This window comes from Kogia breviceps, chromosome 8 (genome assembly GCF_026419965.1).
Source record: "Kogia breviceps isolate mKogBre1 chromosome 8, mKogBre1 haplotype 1, whole genome shotgun sequence".
NCBI lineage: Eukaryota > Metazoa > Chordata > Mammalia > Artiodactyla > Physeteridae > Kogia > Kogia breviceps.
The window spans coordinates 56,523,864-56,540,129 of NC_081317.1; the positions used below are offsets into that span (position 1 = coordinate 56,523,864).

At 35.7% G+C, this 16,266-nt stretch overlaps 1 protein-coding gene and 1 pseudogene across 3 annotated transcripts in view; one reads left to right on the forward strand and one right to left on the reverse strand.

Annotated features, from left to right (window-relative positions):
- Nucleotides 1–16,266, reverse strand: part of CNTLN (centlein) — a 360,902-nt gene that overhangs the window by 221,790 nt on the left and 122,846 nt on the right. For all 3 annotated transcript variants that reach the window (XM_067041446.1, XM_059071063.2, XM_067041445.1), the window contains exon 6: nt 7,448–7,581. In XM_067041446.1, coding sequence (XP_066897547.1) covers nt 7,448–7,581 — 134 coding nt within the window. The remainder of the gene's footprint in view (nt 1–7,447; nt 7,582–16,266) is intronic.
- On the forward strand, nt 3,444–3,927 carry LOC131760929 (intraflagellar transport protein 22 homolog pseudogene; annotated as a pseudogene).

Sequence of the window (16,266 nt, forward strand, 5' to 3'; positions counted from 1 at the left end):
CTCTTAGCTTTTGCTTGTCCGTAAAGCTTTTGATTTCTCTATTGAATCTGAATGAGATCCTTGCCAGGTAGTGTAATCTTGGTTGTAGGTTTTTCCCTTTCATCACTTTAGATATATTGTGCTACTCCCTTCTGGCTTGTAGAGTTTCTGCTGAGAAATCAGCTGTCAGCCTAATGGGAGTTCCTTTGTATGTTATTTGTTGTTTTTCCCTTATTGCCTATAATAATTTTTCTTTGACTTTAATTTTTGGCAATTTGATTACTGTGTGTCTCGGCATGTTTCTCCTTGGGTTTATCCTGTCTGGGACTCTCTGCACTTCCTGGACTTGGGTGTCTATTTCCTTTCTCATATTAGGAAAGTTTTCAACTATAATGATTTCAAATACTTTCTCGGGTCTTTTCTCTCTCTCTTCTCTTTCTGGGACCCCTATAATGTGAATGTTGGTGGGTTTAATGTTGTCCCAGAAGTCTATTATGCTGACTTCATTTCTTTCATTCTTTTTTCTTTATTCTATTCACGGCAGTGATTTCCACCATTCTGTCTTCCAGGTCACTTAACCGTTCTTCTGCCTCACTTATTTTGCTATTGATTCCTTTTAGTGTATTTTTCATTTCAGCTATTCTATTGTTCACCTCTGTTTGTTCTTTACTTCTTCTAGGTGTTTGTTCAATTCCTCTAGGTGTTTATTAAACATTTCTTGCATCTTCTCAATCTTTGCCTCCATTCTTTTTCGGAGGTCCTGGATCATCTTCACTATCATTATTCTGAATTCTTTTTCTGGAAGGTTGCCTATCTCCACTTCATTTAGTTGTTTTTCGGGGGTTTTACCTTGTTCCGTCATCTGGTACATAGTCCTCTGCCTTTTCATTTTGTCTATCTTTCTGTGAATGTGGTTTTCGTTCCACAGGCTGCAGGACTGTAGTTCTTCTTGCTTCTGCTGTCTACCCTCTGGTGGATGAGGCTATCTAAGAGGCTTGTGCAAGCTTCCTGATGGGAGGGACTGGTGGTGGGTAGAGTTGGGTGTTGCTCTGGTGGGCAAAGCTCAGTAAAACTTTAATCCAATTGCCTGCTGATGGGTGGAGCTGTGTTCCCTCCCTGTTGGTTGTCTGGCCTGAGGCAACCCAACACTAGAGACTACAGGCTCTTTGGTAGGGCTAATGGCAGACTCCGGGAGGGTTCATGCCCAGGAGTACCTTCCAGAACTTCTGCCGCCAGTGTCCGTGTCCCTACGGTGAGCCACAGCCGCCCCCCCACCTCTGTAGGAGACCCTCCAACACTAGCAGGTAGGTCTGGTTCAGTCTCCTATGGGTCACTGCCTCTTCCCCCTTGGTCCTGATGCACACACTACTTTGTGTGTGCCCTCCAAAAGTGGAATCTCTCCCCCACTCCTGTAAAAGTCCTGCAATCAAATCCTGCTAGCCTTCAAAGTCTGATTCTCTGGGAATTTCCCCTCCTGTTGCCAGACCCCCAGGTTGGGAAGCCTGACGTGGGGCTCAAAATCTTCACTCCAGTGAGTGGACTTCTGTGGTATAATTGTTCTCCAGTTTGTGAGTCACCTACCCAGCGGTTATGGGATTTAATTTTATTGTGATTGCGCTCCTCCTACCATCTCATTGTGGCTTCTCCTTTGTCTTTGGATGTGGGGTATCTTTTTGGTGAGTTCCAGTGTCTTCCTATCAATGATTGTTCAGCAGTTAGTTATGATTCCAGTGCTCTCGCAAGAGGGAGTGAGCACATGTCCTTCTACTCTGTCATCTTGAACCAATCTCCTCCAGTTCTTATGTCTTTTAATTTTTATTATTGCTTTACCACATACTTGATATTTTTGACTATGTGCTAGACATTAGTTTGTAAAACTGCGGACATAATTTAAGGCCAGAATTGCTTTATTATCCTCCAGAGTTAATTTACACTTTCTTCTGCTAAGTGCCTAGGAACACCAGCAATCCAGATGCATTAGTCCAATTTCAGGATTCTGACTTTGATGATATTCCTCACCAAAATTGTGACTACTCTGTCTTGACCTTTATTTTTTCTTTTTTTTTTTTTTCGGAGATTCACAACTAATTTCTAAGAAAAATTCCCAAATCAATTGATATTAGCCCACCTTCTCAATGGAAAGTAAGCTATTCATTTAGCTCACTCTCCACGAAACTGTTGAATCATTACCAGTCAGGCAAAAATTTTAATTAGGCAACTTAACTGGTTACTGACTTTTATGCAAGTTCTAGGTTTATACTAAGATGTTATGTATATGTTACAGACATGTATATTATTTTTTTTTAATTTATACTCTAACGCAAGGTAAAAATCATTTGTGGTAGTTCACAACAATATTCCATAGCACAATGGGTAACACAGATTAATTATTCAATAAATATGCAAATAATTAGGAATTCAAAGAAATAAACCCATAAAGAAATAAAGCTAGGTCAACTCCTTCATTTATCAACAAGTAAAAGTATATGCAAATAAAGTGCCTAGACCACTTTTCCTACAGTTATGGCTTGGTATGTCTTTTGCACAATATACAGATTCAGTACAGTAATGCTGGTATATCATAACCACCACACACACATGCACACCCACAAGAAATAAAAATGAAGGAGACATGTAGTGTATTCAGCAAATTATTATTCAAACAATTCAGGAAAAACACTGAAGACATCTCAACTACTACCCTATAATGAGGGTCTGAGTCAAAGTCCTCTGAAATCTTCCAGCTCTGTGCTATTACCTCCTCCTTTTTGAGTCCTTATAATCAAACACTTAAAATTACACATAGTTCATCTTTTTACCATCTTATAAGAGAATGTCCATCTATGGATATCATTGCCTTATTTACTGCAGCTTATAGTTCTTGCAGTACACTAAATTCAAGCATACAGATAAATGCAGGTGGAAAATTTAGTAGAAAACATAATTTTTCAAATCCCACTCACATAACACTGCACTGTACCCTAGAATGGACTGCATGTTCCATCCAATAGTTTAAAATCATCATACTTTAAAAATGGAAAGGTCGGGCTTCCCTGGTGGCGCAGTGGTTGAGAATCCGCCTGCCGATGCAGGGGTCACGGGTTCGTGCCCTGGTCCGGGAAGATCCCACATGCCGCGGAGCAACTAAGCCCGTGAGCCATGGCCGCTGAGCCTGCGCGTCCGGAGCCTGTGCTCCGCAACGGGAGAGGCCACAGCAGTGAGAGGCCCGCATACAGCAAAAAAAAAAAAAAAAAAAAAAAAAAAAAAAAAAACCAAAAATGGAAAGGTCTTGTTGGAGTATTTTATGTAGTTACAGGTGCCATATTTTAAGACGAATATTGAGGATACAAACTCTGACAAGATGGAATGCATTCAGAAAGGCAACCCAGGCTCTGCCCTGACAGCAGCAAGGGCTCCGGCAGCGCCTGGGTGGGCTCTGGCAGGTCTTTGGGCAGCAGACCGCAATGCTGAAGGCCAAGATCCTCTTTGTGGGACCCTGTGAGAGTGGAAAAACCGTTTGAGCCAACTTCCTGACAAAAATCTTCTTATATAGCCGAATACAACCCAACCCAAAGAGTAAGGATCCTGGAATTTGAAAACCCATATGTTACCAGCAACAACAAAGGCACGGGGTGTGAATATGAGCTCTGGGATTGTGGTGGTGATTCAAAGTTCAAGTCTTGCTGGCCAGCCCTGATGAAGGACTCTTATGGGGTGCTGATCATCTTCAACACTGACATCCCAAGCCACCTGAAGGAAATTGAGATGCGGTATTCCTGCTTCGTCCAGCAGTTTTTACAGGATAGTCAATGTCTGTTAACTGCACACCATAAACCAGGCTCTGGAAGTGAAAAAGCAAAGCCAGCTTTGGCACCACCACTGAACAAGCTGAAGCTGGTATACTCAAATCTTAAGGATGACCGGAAGAGAACAGGATGGAGTTCATAAAGTATTTAAGAAGCATAATCAACTCAGTTGTCTGAGAGCAGAGACTGGGAGGAGATGTCAATTATCAATTAACCGGCCTTCACCTAGACGCTTCCACATCCCAAATGAAGTCAATGTTAGTGCAAATCTGAAATCCATCCACCTACTGAGGTTCTCATCTCCCTTTGGCTGTAGAAGACATTTTCCTTATTTGGCCAAAGGTAACAGTCAGCCAGGGAGTTAACCCATACCGTCTATTCTCTGTCCTTAGTTCAGCTGAGAAAATCCTGTTACTGAATTCTGATTGCTTTGCCCCAGATCTCTCCAAAGCACTGGAAAACTGAGGTGGTTTTTTTTTCCCCTTCACATTACGTCACATTATAAAAGTTGTGGAATTGTAACTGTCATAGCCCAGTGATAGCAACAGTAGTTGAATCCACATGGATTGGTTTAAATGTGATTTTCATTCCTTAATCTGTACAATTTGCCTAGGATATTTTTGAAAAATATTAGCATTTAACTTCTCCAAGATTTTATTTTTATTTAGATGTCCCTGATATCTGGATACCATATCACACTGGAAGGTGGAATACATATACTTCTTCTAAAAAGGTTTTCTATTATCTCAGGGGAATTTAATTCTTAAATAGTATTTCATGTAATACAGGGAAAACAATGTTATGTTGTCATAACACCCATTTGTAAAAATAGTCAAAAGATTTAATGCTAAGGATAACCAAATATGGTGAGTTTATAGCTTATTGTACAAGTTTGTTTTAGTGATCTTTCAAATTATTGTTCTTTCATAAATTTTACCTTTTGAATTTTGTAATATAGCCAGCCTGAAAATATATTAACTAGATCAAAAGTTAGATGTAGGGACTTCCCTGGTGGGACAGTGGTTAAGAATCTGCCTGCCAATGCAGGGGACACGGGTTCCATCCCTGGTCCGAGAAGACCCCACATGCCATGGAGCAACTAAGCCCATGTGCCCCAACTATTGAGCCTGGGCTCTAGAGCCCACGAGCCACAACTACTGAGCCTGTATGCTGCAACTACTGAAGCCTAAACACCTAGAGCCCATGCTCTGCAACAAGAGAAGCCACCACAATGTGAAGCCCGTGTGCCGCAACAAAGAGTAGCTCCTGCTCACCACAAGTAGAGAAAGCCCGCATGCAGCAACGAAGACACAACACAGCCAAAAAAACCCAAAAAAACAAAAATGTTAGATGTACGTCTTTTCAACTGAGAGTGGAAGAAAAGTAGAGACACTTACAAGGGATGAAAAATATGCCTGGCTGTGTTTCACTCTTACAATGAAGAGGGCTGAAATGCAGCCATGTGGGCAGTCTGCTTGAGACAGTGGTGTTGGCAGATAATGACAGTTCCCTGGTAAATTTAGATTGAACTAAAGTCAACTCTTAGTAAACTGCCTGGATTACCCATGAGCACATTTTAAGCCCAGGTTAATTTACTTTTGCCTGACCTCCTCTCAGTTGGAACTTTTGTAAGGAACACAAGATTACGTTAACGCAAACTGCAGTAAATTTTCTTTACGTAATACCTGCAATAATACTAATTGATCTTGAGACTACAGCTCCAAAAAAAAACTGAGATTATTTTTATCTGATTTTTTAATGATTATCCAAGAGCTCACTAGAAAAATTAACCCAGCAGCTTTCATTTACATTCATAGCCAGAGTACAACCCTTGGGAGTCCTTGAATCGAGAAAAATGTTTTAAAATTTAAGAGGTCACATGTGCAGAGGTTACAAGAGAGACCATTTAATGAAGAAGTCTCCATGTCTTACCTGTCCCAAAACCCCATCCCCCTCTCCAGAAGCCCCCTTACCTTCCATATTCTATCAGAAGTCTGTGCACATACAAATGTGCTTTATTAAAGGAAAACAGTAGCAAACTATTCACACTTTTTTACAACTTGCTTTTTACACTTTTTTTTATTTGGAGGATTTGTGTAAATATATACAGAGCTGCCCTTTTCTTTTTTACAGCTACATAATATTCCACTTAACCATTTATTTGGGAATTTTATATTACATACTTTTACTAACAAAAGAAAGAGAGAGAAAGAAAGGCAACCCAAAACAATATAATGCCTGTGAAACATATACATGAAAAATTATGAGAAACAGAAGCAGTTAATAAGTTAATTTAAAAATTTATTAATAAAGTTATCTTTTATTATTTGAAGGTCTGAAATACAGAACTTATTAGACTGTTTCTGAGATTCTCTAGATAAGGAACCAAGATACAAGTGAGTGCATACTGTAAAAAGGCAAATGTCAACTAAATATATGAAACAATCTACAAATGTGAACAAAATAAAAAGAACAATCTTGAAGAGTACTGAGAAACTTATAAACTAAAAGTATCAAGCAAACACTAAAACCTTTTTTATAGGGAAGATAGGAAAAATTAAAAATTTTAAGATTGCTTCTAAAACTAAGATTCTATTACTGTTTACAATTATTTTTTTGACTTCATCAAATTACTGGCTTAAAAAAATTATACTATGAGTGGATAAAGTCTATCATCTGTAAAGAAATACTTTTCCTCACTCCATGGTAAAAAGATTTTTTAAATGTGACACAATGGATTTTTGCTTTTATTTACAATATATACATATATATTTTATATATAATAAAACATGTAAATTAATATATATTATATATAAATATATTATATATAATATGTATTAGTCTATTACCCGAGCAAAAATCCTGCCCCAATATATATATTGTAATACACTATATATAAAAGTAAGTATTAAGTATAAATATTTATGTATAATTATATATAGTTATAATTATATATCATATATAAACATAATATATAGTATATTACATATAAGTATATGACATATTTCAGAGAATGAAACTGTGCTTATACAGGTATGTGATAAACTTTGTATGATTTATTTTAATTAGTTCAAATTTTAAAATGTACACACATACATACATGTGTATATATGCATAACATGTATGTATATGTGTATATATATATTTATGATCTGCTCTAACACTATTTTCTGATAAAGATTATAAAATAAATTAATAGGTAGTTTAACATCTTTCAAAACTCTTAGAAACAAGTTTTTCAAGTACTTCCACTTTATGAGTAGTGCTACAAAATTAACTATTTTGACATAGAAAGAGTATTTCACAAACTAAAACTATTTAGAACATAATAAAATAAAACATCAAAACTGGATCACTCATTTATTATTCATTATAACAATAATATTACATAATGCATGGGTAGGAATTTTAGAAGGAAACAAGGAATGAATGCATCCTCCTTGTTAAAAACTGACCCAAGGCTACTCTTTGAGCATGATTTTTTCCAGTCCTGCGAAACCTGATTGTCCCTGTTAATTCTAGATAGTTTCAATGCACAAACGTAAGTACTCACAGAAGACATATATTGTCATTTTAGGGTGTTAATAATAAACAAAAATGCTGGCAATCTGCATAACAAAGGACATTTCTAAAATGTTAAATTAAGGAGTGAGTATACTTGCCTGACCAGGGTAATATCCATATCCTTCTGGATAAGTTCAGTCTGTTTATTATTCAACTGTAATGATAGAGCACTATATTTACTCTGTGATACTTCAATTTCTTTCCTTGCTTCGATTAAATCGTCTTCAAAGGCCTAAAATTAGAGCACTCATATCACAAATATAATAAATATCAAATAAATAAATAAAATTAAAAGTCTGTTATATTTAACTAATCCACAAAATAACAGTGAAAAGTCAGTAGTGCTTTAAATTTTACTTTTCTGTTTTCATTAAATTAAAAAATGTTAATACAATCAATAAATTTTACACCAGTCACAGGTTACTTTTTTCAGAAACTGTAAAAGTATCATCGTCTCCCAGTGTGAAAGTTAAGAATCTGAAGCTAATAAACTTGAAAATCTAGTATAAATTTACTTATTAAAATTACAATAAAGAATTATACAATGAAAAATGTTGTTAATTACAATGAACAAAAAAATGAGCTCATTTACTTAAATACTACTCAAAAAACATATTTTATTATTTCCTCAATTTTAAATGCAGATACACTCAGAGAAGAAAAAATGGTGCAGCAAAAAAATAAAGATAACTTTACAATGTTTCAGGTTCAGATCATGCTGAGTTCACCTTATTGTGGTGAAATTTCACCTAAAGTTCAAAGTTGGTCTTTTCCTCCTGATAATTCTCTATATCTTTTTTTCATTTTGAAACAATTTTAAAACTGATGTACAAGGAATAAAGATGCAGATGTAGAAAATGGACTTGAGGACACGGGCAGGGAGAAGGGTAAGCTGGGACGAAGTGAGAGAATGCCATGGACATATATACACTACCAAATGTAAAATAGATAGCTAGTGGGAAGCAGCCGCATGACACAGGGAGATCAGCTGGGTGCTTTGTGTACACCTAAAGGGATGGGATAGGGAGGGTGGGAGGGAGACGCAAGAGGGAGGAGAAATGGGAATATATGAATATGTATAGCTGATTCACTTTGTTACATAGCAAAAACTAACACACCATTGGAAAATAATTATACTCCAATAAAGATGTTAAAAAAAATGATATACATTTTTTCAAAAATATTTTTTCTCAAAAATACATTATAAAATTAATTTATTTTCATAAAATATTAAATAAATATTTTATCTAAAAGTAGAGAATACCCCCAAATACACTATACATTCATTATTTACAAAAGTGAGCAACAAGCTTTAGGTCAAGCACTAAAAATCTACTCTAGCAATGAACCCATACCTCATATATTCTCCTTGCAGTAACTAGAATGAACTTTTAAAGATAAAAATATTGGCTTTCAGCCAAGATGGCACTGTGAGTACATGCATATCTTATTTTATCATGTTTCCCTTTATTGCACTTCACTGATATTGCATTTTTTTTTACAAATTGAAGGACTGTGGTAACCCTGCATCAAACAAGTCTATCAATGCCATTTTTCCAACATTTGCTCACTTCATGTCTCAGTGCCATACTTTGGTAATTCAAACTCTTTCATTATTATTATATTTGTTATGGTGACCTGTGATGAATGATATTTGATGTTACTACTACAACTTGCTAAAGGCTCAGATGACAGCTGTTTTTAGCAATAAAATATTTTTTTAAGTAAGATATGTAAACTGTTGTTTTAGACATAATGGAATGCACACTTAACAGACTACAGTATAGTGTAAACATAACATTTATGTGCACTGGGGAACCAAAAAATTTGTGTGTCTTACTTCTTTGCAATATTCACTTTATTGTGGCAGTCTGGAACTGAACCCACAATATCTCTGAGGTATATCTATACTTCTTAAATTCCCATTTATTAAAAAAGAGTAATGATAGATATATAGGTGGGTGTGTGGGTGGATGTAAGAGAGAAAGAGAAAGAAAGAGAGAAGGAAACATGGAAGGAAAGGGAAATGAGAGAAGGGAAGGGAAGGCAGAAAATAACAGGTGTTTCCTGGGACACGAAGAAGTAGGAACATTTGTGTGTTACTGGGACTGTAAAAATATTCTCAAAAACAGTATGGGGGGTTCCTCAAAACATAAAAAACAGAACCACCACATAATCCAGCAATCCCACATCTGGGTATACATTCATAATAACTAAAAGCAGGGTCTTGAAGAGATATCTGTAAACCCATGTTCATAGCAGCACTATTCACAATAGCCAAGTGGCAGCAACCTAAATGTCAAATGAATAAACAAAACGTGCTATACACATAAAATGAAGCACAATGCAGCCCCCAAAAGAAAGGAAAGCCTGTCACATGCTACCATATGGATGAACTTTGAGAACAAATGAAACAAATCAGTCACAAAAGGACAAATACCAGATGACTCCACTTATATGAAGTATCTAAAGTAGTCAAATTAATAGATACACAGAATAGAATGGTAATTACCAAGGCCTAGGTTAAGGGAGCACTAAGCAGTTATTAAAAAACAGAGTTGCAGGTCTGCAAGTCAACAAAGTTCTGGAGATCTCTTTCACAGCAATGTAAATATAGTTAACACTACTGAACAGTATACTTAAAAATGGTTAAGGTGGTATATTTTATGTTATGTGTTTTCTACCACCATAAACAAGGAAGAAAATTTTGACATATGAAAGAACATGGATGGACCTTGAGATAATTATGGAAAGCCAAATAAGCCACTTACAAAAAATAATGTATGATGCCACTTATATGAAGAATCTCATAGAGACACAAAGCAGACTAGTGGATGTCTGGAGCTGGGGGGAGGAGAAATGGGAAGTTGTTTTTGAATATAGTTTCACTTTTGAAGGATGAAATGTTTCTGCAACTTGGCTGCAATACCAATGTGTATATACTTAACACTGCTGAACTGTATACTTAAAATGATAAAAGATTCTAAATTTTATGTTATATTACTTAACCGCAATTTAAAAAGAAAAACCCTATGGAGAGGCCAAGATTTAATTAGATTAGACTGTGGAGCAATTTGTGTCCCAGGACATTGACAAAAACAATAGAAGAATCTAATCAGTCATTGGTTTTTGGTGGCCAACAGCTGGGTGTGATACCAACAGACATATTAACAAACAAACATATTAACAGACAAATCAAGAGAAGAGACAGTGAAGGAGAGCCCTACTAAAATCACAGGGTGAATGTGCACGTGTCCAAGTCTGTGCTCTATGAAAAGCAACCACGAGAGACTGTTAACTGCATGGGAAACAGATTTCCTAAAATGGCCCAACGAAAACATTTTTTTAAAAATGAGCAAACGTCAACATGCCCTGATGTTACGGCAGTGAGGAACCAGTATCCAAAACTGCTACAGTGGGAATTCCCTGGTGGTCCAGGTTAGGACTCCACACTTTCACTGTTGAGGGTGCAAGTTCAATCCCTGCAGGGAACTAAGAGCCCACAAGCCATGCAGCGCAGCCAAAAACAAAAAGACAAAACAAAAAACAAAACCCCCAAACTGCTACACTATATAATTTTATTTTTATTAACTTTTTTTGCTTTGAAAGTTATTCTTTTTACTTTATTTTAGATTTATTTTTATTAAGATAACATTGGTTTATAATATTATATGTTTCATGTGTACAACATTATATTTCTACTTCTGTATGCCCTACAGCATGCTCACCACCAAATATTTAGTTTCCATCCATCACCATACAGTTAACCCCTTTTATCCATTTCACTCCCCCCCCCACCACCACGACTTCCCCTGGTAACCACTACTGTGTTCTCTGTATCTATGTGTTTGTTTCTGCTTATTTAGTTTTTTGTCTGCTTGCTTTTTGTATTCCACATATTAGTGAAATCACACAGTGCTCCATCTGACTCTTAGCATCATACCCTCAAGGTCCATACATATTATCACAAATGGCAAGATTCCATCTTTCTGATGGCTTAGTATTCTACTCTGTGCATGTGTATGTATGTGTGCATGTGTATGTGTGCATGTGTGTGCGTGTGTGTGTATACCATATCTTCTTTATCCATTTATTGGTTGATGGGGACTCAGGTTGTTTCTATATCTTAGCTATTGTAAATAATGTCACAACGAACATAATGGTGCATATAACTTTTTGAATTAGTGTTTTCATATTCTTTGAATAAATACCCAGACGTGGGGTAGCTGAATCATATGGTAGCTCTATTCTTAATTTTTTGGACTCTTCATACAACTTTCCACAGTGGTTGCACCAATTTACATTCCCATCAAGAGTATCTGAGGTTCCCCTTTTCTCAACATCCTCAACAGCACCTGTTATTTCTTGTCTTTTTGATAATAGCCATTCTAACAGCAGTGAGCTGATATCTCATTGTGGTTTTGATTTGCATTGCCCTAATAATTAGTGATGTTGAACATCTTTTCATGTGCCTGCTGGCCATCTGTATGTCTTCTTTGGAAAAATGTCTAATCAGGTCCTCTGCCCATTTTTTAATTGGATTGTTTATTTCTTGAGTTGTATGAGTTCTTTATATATTTTGGATTTTACCTTTTATCAGATATATCATTTGCAAATGTCTTTTCCATTTAGTAGATTGTCTTTTCATTTTGTACATGGTATCCTTTGCTGTGCAGAAGCTTTTTAGGATGATGCAGTCCCATTTGTTTATTTTTGCTTTTGTTTCCCTTGCCTGAAAAGACGTACCCAGAAAGACACTGTTAAGACCAGTGTCAAAGAGCATAATGCCTATGTTATCCTCAAAGTTTTATGGTTTCATGACTTATATTTAAGTCTTTAATCCATTTTGAGTTTATTTTTGTGTATGGTGTGGGACAGTGGTCAAGTTTCATTTTTTTGCATGTGGCTGTCCAGTTTTCCCAACACCATTTATTGAAAAGGCTATAATGTCTTTATATATATATATGTTCCTTTGTTGTATATTAATTGCCTGTATATGTGTGGTTTATTTCTGGGTGCTCAATTCTATTCCATTGATCTATGTATCTGTTTTTCTGACAATATCATGCTGTTTTGATTAATATGGCTTTGTAGTCTAGCTGGAAATCATGGACTGTGATACCTCTAGCTTTGTTCTTTTTTCTCAGGATTGCTTTGGCTATTCAGGGTCTTTTGTGGTTCCATTATAAATTTTAGAAACTTTTGTTCTATTTCTGTGAACAATGTCCTTGTGACTTGGAAACAGATTGAACTGAAGCTATATATTGTTTTTAGGTAGTATGGATATTTTAACAATGCTAATTCTTCCAACTCATAAGCATAAAATATTTTTCAATTTATGTATCTTCTCCAATTCCTAGCAATAATGTCTTACAGTTTTTAGTGTTCAGGTCTTTCACCTCCTTGGTTAAATTTATTCCTATGTATTTCATTCTTTTTGTTGTGATTATAAATATGAATTTTCTTAATTTCTCTTTCTGCTAGATCATTGTTAGCATATACAAACGTAACAGAGTTTTGTATGTTGATTTTATACCCTGCAACTCAGCCGTATTTATTTTTTCTAATAGCCTTTTTTGTGGAGTCTTTATGGTTTTCTCTATATAAAATCATGTCATGAACAAACAGTGAGAGTTTTACCCCTTTCTTTCCAATCTGGATTCCTTTTCTTTTTCTTGCCTAATTGCTCTGGCTAGGACTTCCAATACTATGTTAAATAAGACTGGCAAGAGTGTCTTGTTGTCTTGTTCCTGATATTAGAGAAAGAGCTTTTAGTTTTTCACCATTGAGTATGATGTTAGATGTGGGCTTGTCACTTACAGCTCTCATTATGATGAGGTTATGTTACTTTTATAAACATTTAGTTGAGACTTTTTATCAAAAATCGGTGTTGAATCTTGTCAAATGCCTTTTCTGCATCTACTGAAGTAACCATATGGTCTTCATCCTTTTGTTGATGTGATGTATCACTTGATTGATTTGCAGATGTTGAAACCTCCTTCCATCCCTGGGATAAATCCCACTTGATCATGGTGATGATTCTTTTAATGTATTCTTTTACTTGGCTTGCTAATATTCTGTTCATAATTTTTGCATCTATGTTCATCAAAGATATTGGCCTGTAATTTTCTTTTTGCTGTGTGTTGTCTTTGTCTGGTTTTGGTATGAGAGTGATGTTGGCCTAATAAACTGAGTTAGGATCATTGCCTCCTCTTCAGTTTTTTGGAAGAGTTTGAGAAGAATAGGTATTAAATCTTTGAATGTTTGGTAGAATAAACTTGTGAAGTTGTCCAGGCCTGGGGAGCTTTTTGATTACTGCTTCAACTTCTATACTAGTTATATGGTGTATTCAAATTTTCTATTTCTTCAATTCGGTCTTGGAAGCTGTATGATTCTAAAAATTTGTCCATTTCTTCTAGGTTGTTCCACTTGTTGGCATATAGCTGTTCATAATATGCTCTTACAATCCTTTGTATTTTTGTGATATCAATTGTTATTCCTCCTCTTTCATTTCCAAATTTATTTACCAGAGCCTTGTCTTTTGTCCCTAATGAGTCCAGCTAAAGATTTGTTGATTTTATCTTTTCAAAGAACCAGCTCTTAATTTCATTGATTTTTTTAAATTGTCTTTTTAGTCTCCATTTAATTTATTTCCACTATGATCTTTATTATTTCTTTCCTTCTACTGACTTTTGGCTTCATTTGTTATTCTTTCTCCAGTTCCTTTAGATGTAAGGTTAGATTGTTCAACTGAGATTTTTCTTGTTTCTTAAGGTAGGCCGGAATGTCTATAAACTTCTCCCTTAGTACTGCTTTTGCTGCCTCCAACAGATTTTGGTTTGTCCTATTTTCCTTTCCATTTATCTTCAAATGAATTTTGATTTCTCCTTTGATTTTTTGTTGGCCCAACAGTTGCTTAGTAGCATGTTGTTCATTCTCCACATATCTGTGATTTTTCCAGCTTTCTTCTTGTAGTTGATTTCTAGTTTCATACCACTGAAAAGAGGCTTGATATGATTTCAATCTTCTTATATTTCTTAAGACTTGTTTTGTGTCCCAATATATGGTCTAACTTCAAGAAAGATCCATGTACACTTGAGAAGAATATGCATTCTGCTGCATTTGGACTGATACCCTGTACAAATCTATCAAATCCATTTGGTCTAATGTATCATATAAGATCACTGTTTCCTTATTTTTTGGCCTGGATGAACTATCCACTGATGCAAGTGGGGTGTTAAAGTCCCCTACTATTACTGTGTTACTGTCAATTGCTCCCTTTAGGTTTACTAATAACTATTTTATATATTTTGGTGCTTCTATGTTAGATGCATATATAAATATTATATCTTCTTGATGAATTGTCCCCTTTATCATTATACACTGTTCAATTTTGTCTCTTGTTACCTTTTTTGGCTTGAAGTCTATTTTGTCTGACAGGAGTATGGCTACATCCACTTATTTTGGTTGTCATTTGCTTGGAGTATCATATTCAGTCCCTTCACATTTACCTTACATTTGTCTTTAGAGCTGAGTCTCCTGGAAACAACATATACTTGAGTCTTGTTTTTTAATGCATCCAGTCACTCTGTGTCTTTTGATTGGTGAACTCAATCAATTACATTAAGAGTTATAATTGATAGATGACAACTAATCACTGCCATTTTACCTTTTGTTTTCTGGTTGCTCTATATCTCCATTATTTCTTTTTCTTTGTGTTTATGTCTGCCATTTTGGTTTGGTGGTTTTCTATGATTTTTTTCTCAGTTTCCTCCTTGTTTATTTTTCATGTCTCTGCTCTAGATTTATGGTTTGTGGTTGCTGTGAGTTATGTCTAAAACGTCTCATGGATAAAGTATTCTTTTTTCTGTTGATAGCATCTTATCCTCATTTACATATATAGATTACATCCTTTTCCTCTTCCCTTTTTGTTTTTGTTGTCTTGAATTATCCCTTTATACATTGTGAGTTTGTTACCAAATTGAAGTAGACACAGTTATTTTTTTCTACTTTTCTCCCTTTAACTTTTATGCTATAATAAAGCATTTAAAAGCCAATTCTAATAATTACAGTTTTCTGATTCTGTCTATCACCTTGCTCAAACTTTTGTGAACTTTTGCCTCTTTGTTTCTGGTAGAAGAGCACCTTTCAACATTTCTTGTAAGGCAGGTCTACGTTTGATGAACTCAGAGCTTTTATTTATCTGGGAAAATCTTTATTTCTCCTTCATATCTGAATGATAACTCTGCTGGACAGAGTATTCTTGGGTGATAGTTTTTAATCTTTCAGTATTTTGAGCTTGTCAATCCACTCCCTCCAGGCCTGTAGGGTTTCAGGAATCTGCTGATAGTGTAATGGGGGTTCCTTTGTAGGTTATCATCTTTTTTTTCCCTGGCTGAATTTCAAAATCTTCCTTTGTCATTAACTTTTGACAACTTTAATATAATGTGTCTTGGACAAGATTTTTGCATTGAGGCAGTGAGGTGTTCTCTTAGCCTCATGGGCTTGTGTATCTAGTTCCTTCCCCAAGTTTGGGAAGTTCTCAGCTATTATAAATAAATTCTCTGCTCCCTTCTCCTCTCTTCTCCCTATGGGATACCCATTACCCTATTGTTGCCCTTCCTAAAAGAGCTGAATAACTATTGTAGAATTTCCTCATTTTTTTATATCTCAATCCTCTTTCTTCTACTGTATCATTCCAAGATTTCTATCTTTGAGCTCACTAATTCTTTTTTAAATAAATTTATTTATATTTTATTTATTTATTTTTGGCTTCGTTGGGTCTTCATTGCTGCGCGCATGCTTTCTCTAGTTGCTGCTAGTGGGGGTTACTCTTCATTGCAGTGCCCAGGCTTCTCGTTGTGGTGGCTTCTCTTGTTGAAGAGCAGAGGCTCTAGGTGTGCTGCCTTCAGTAGTT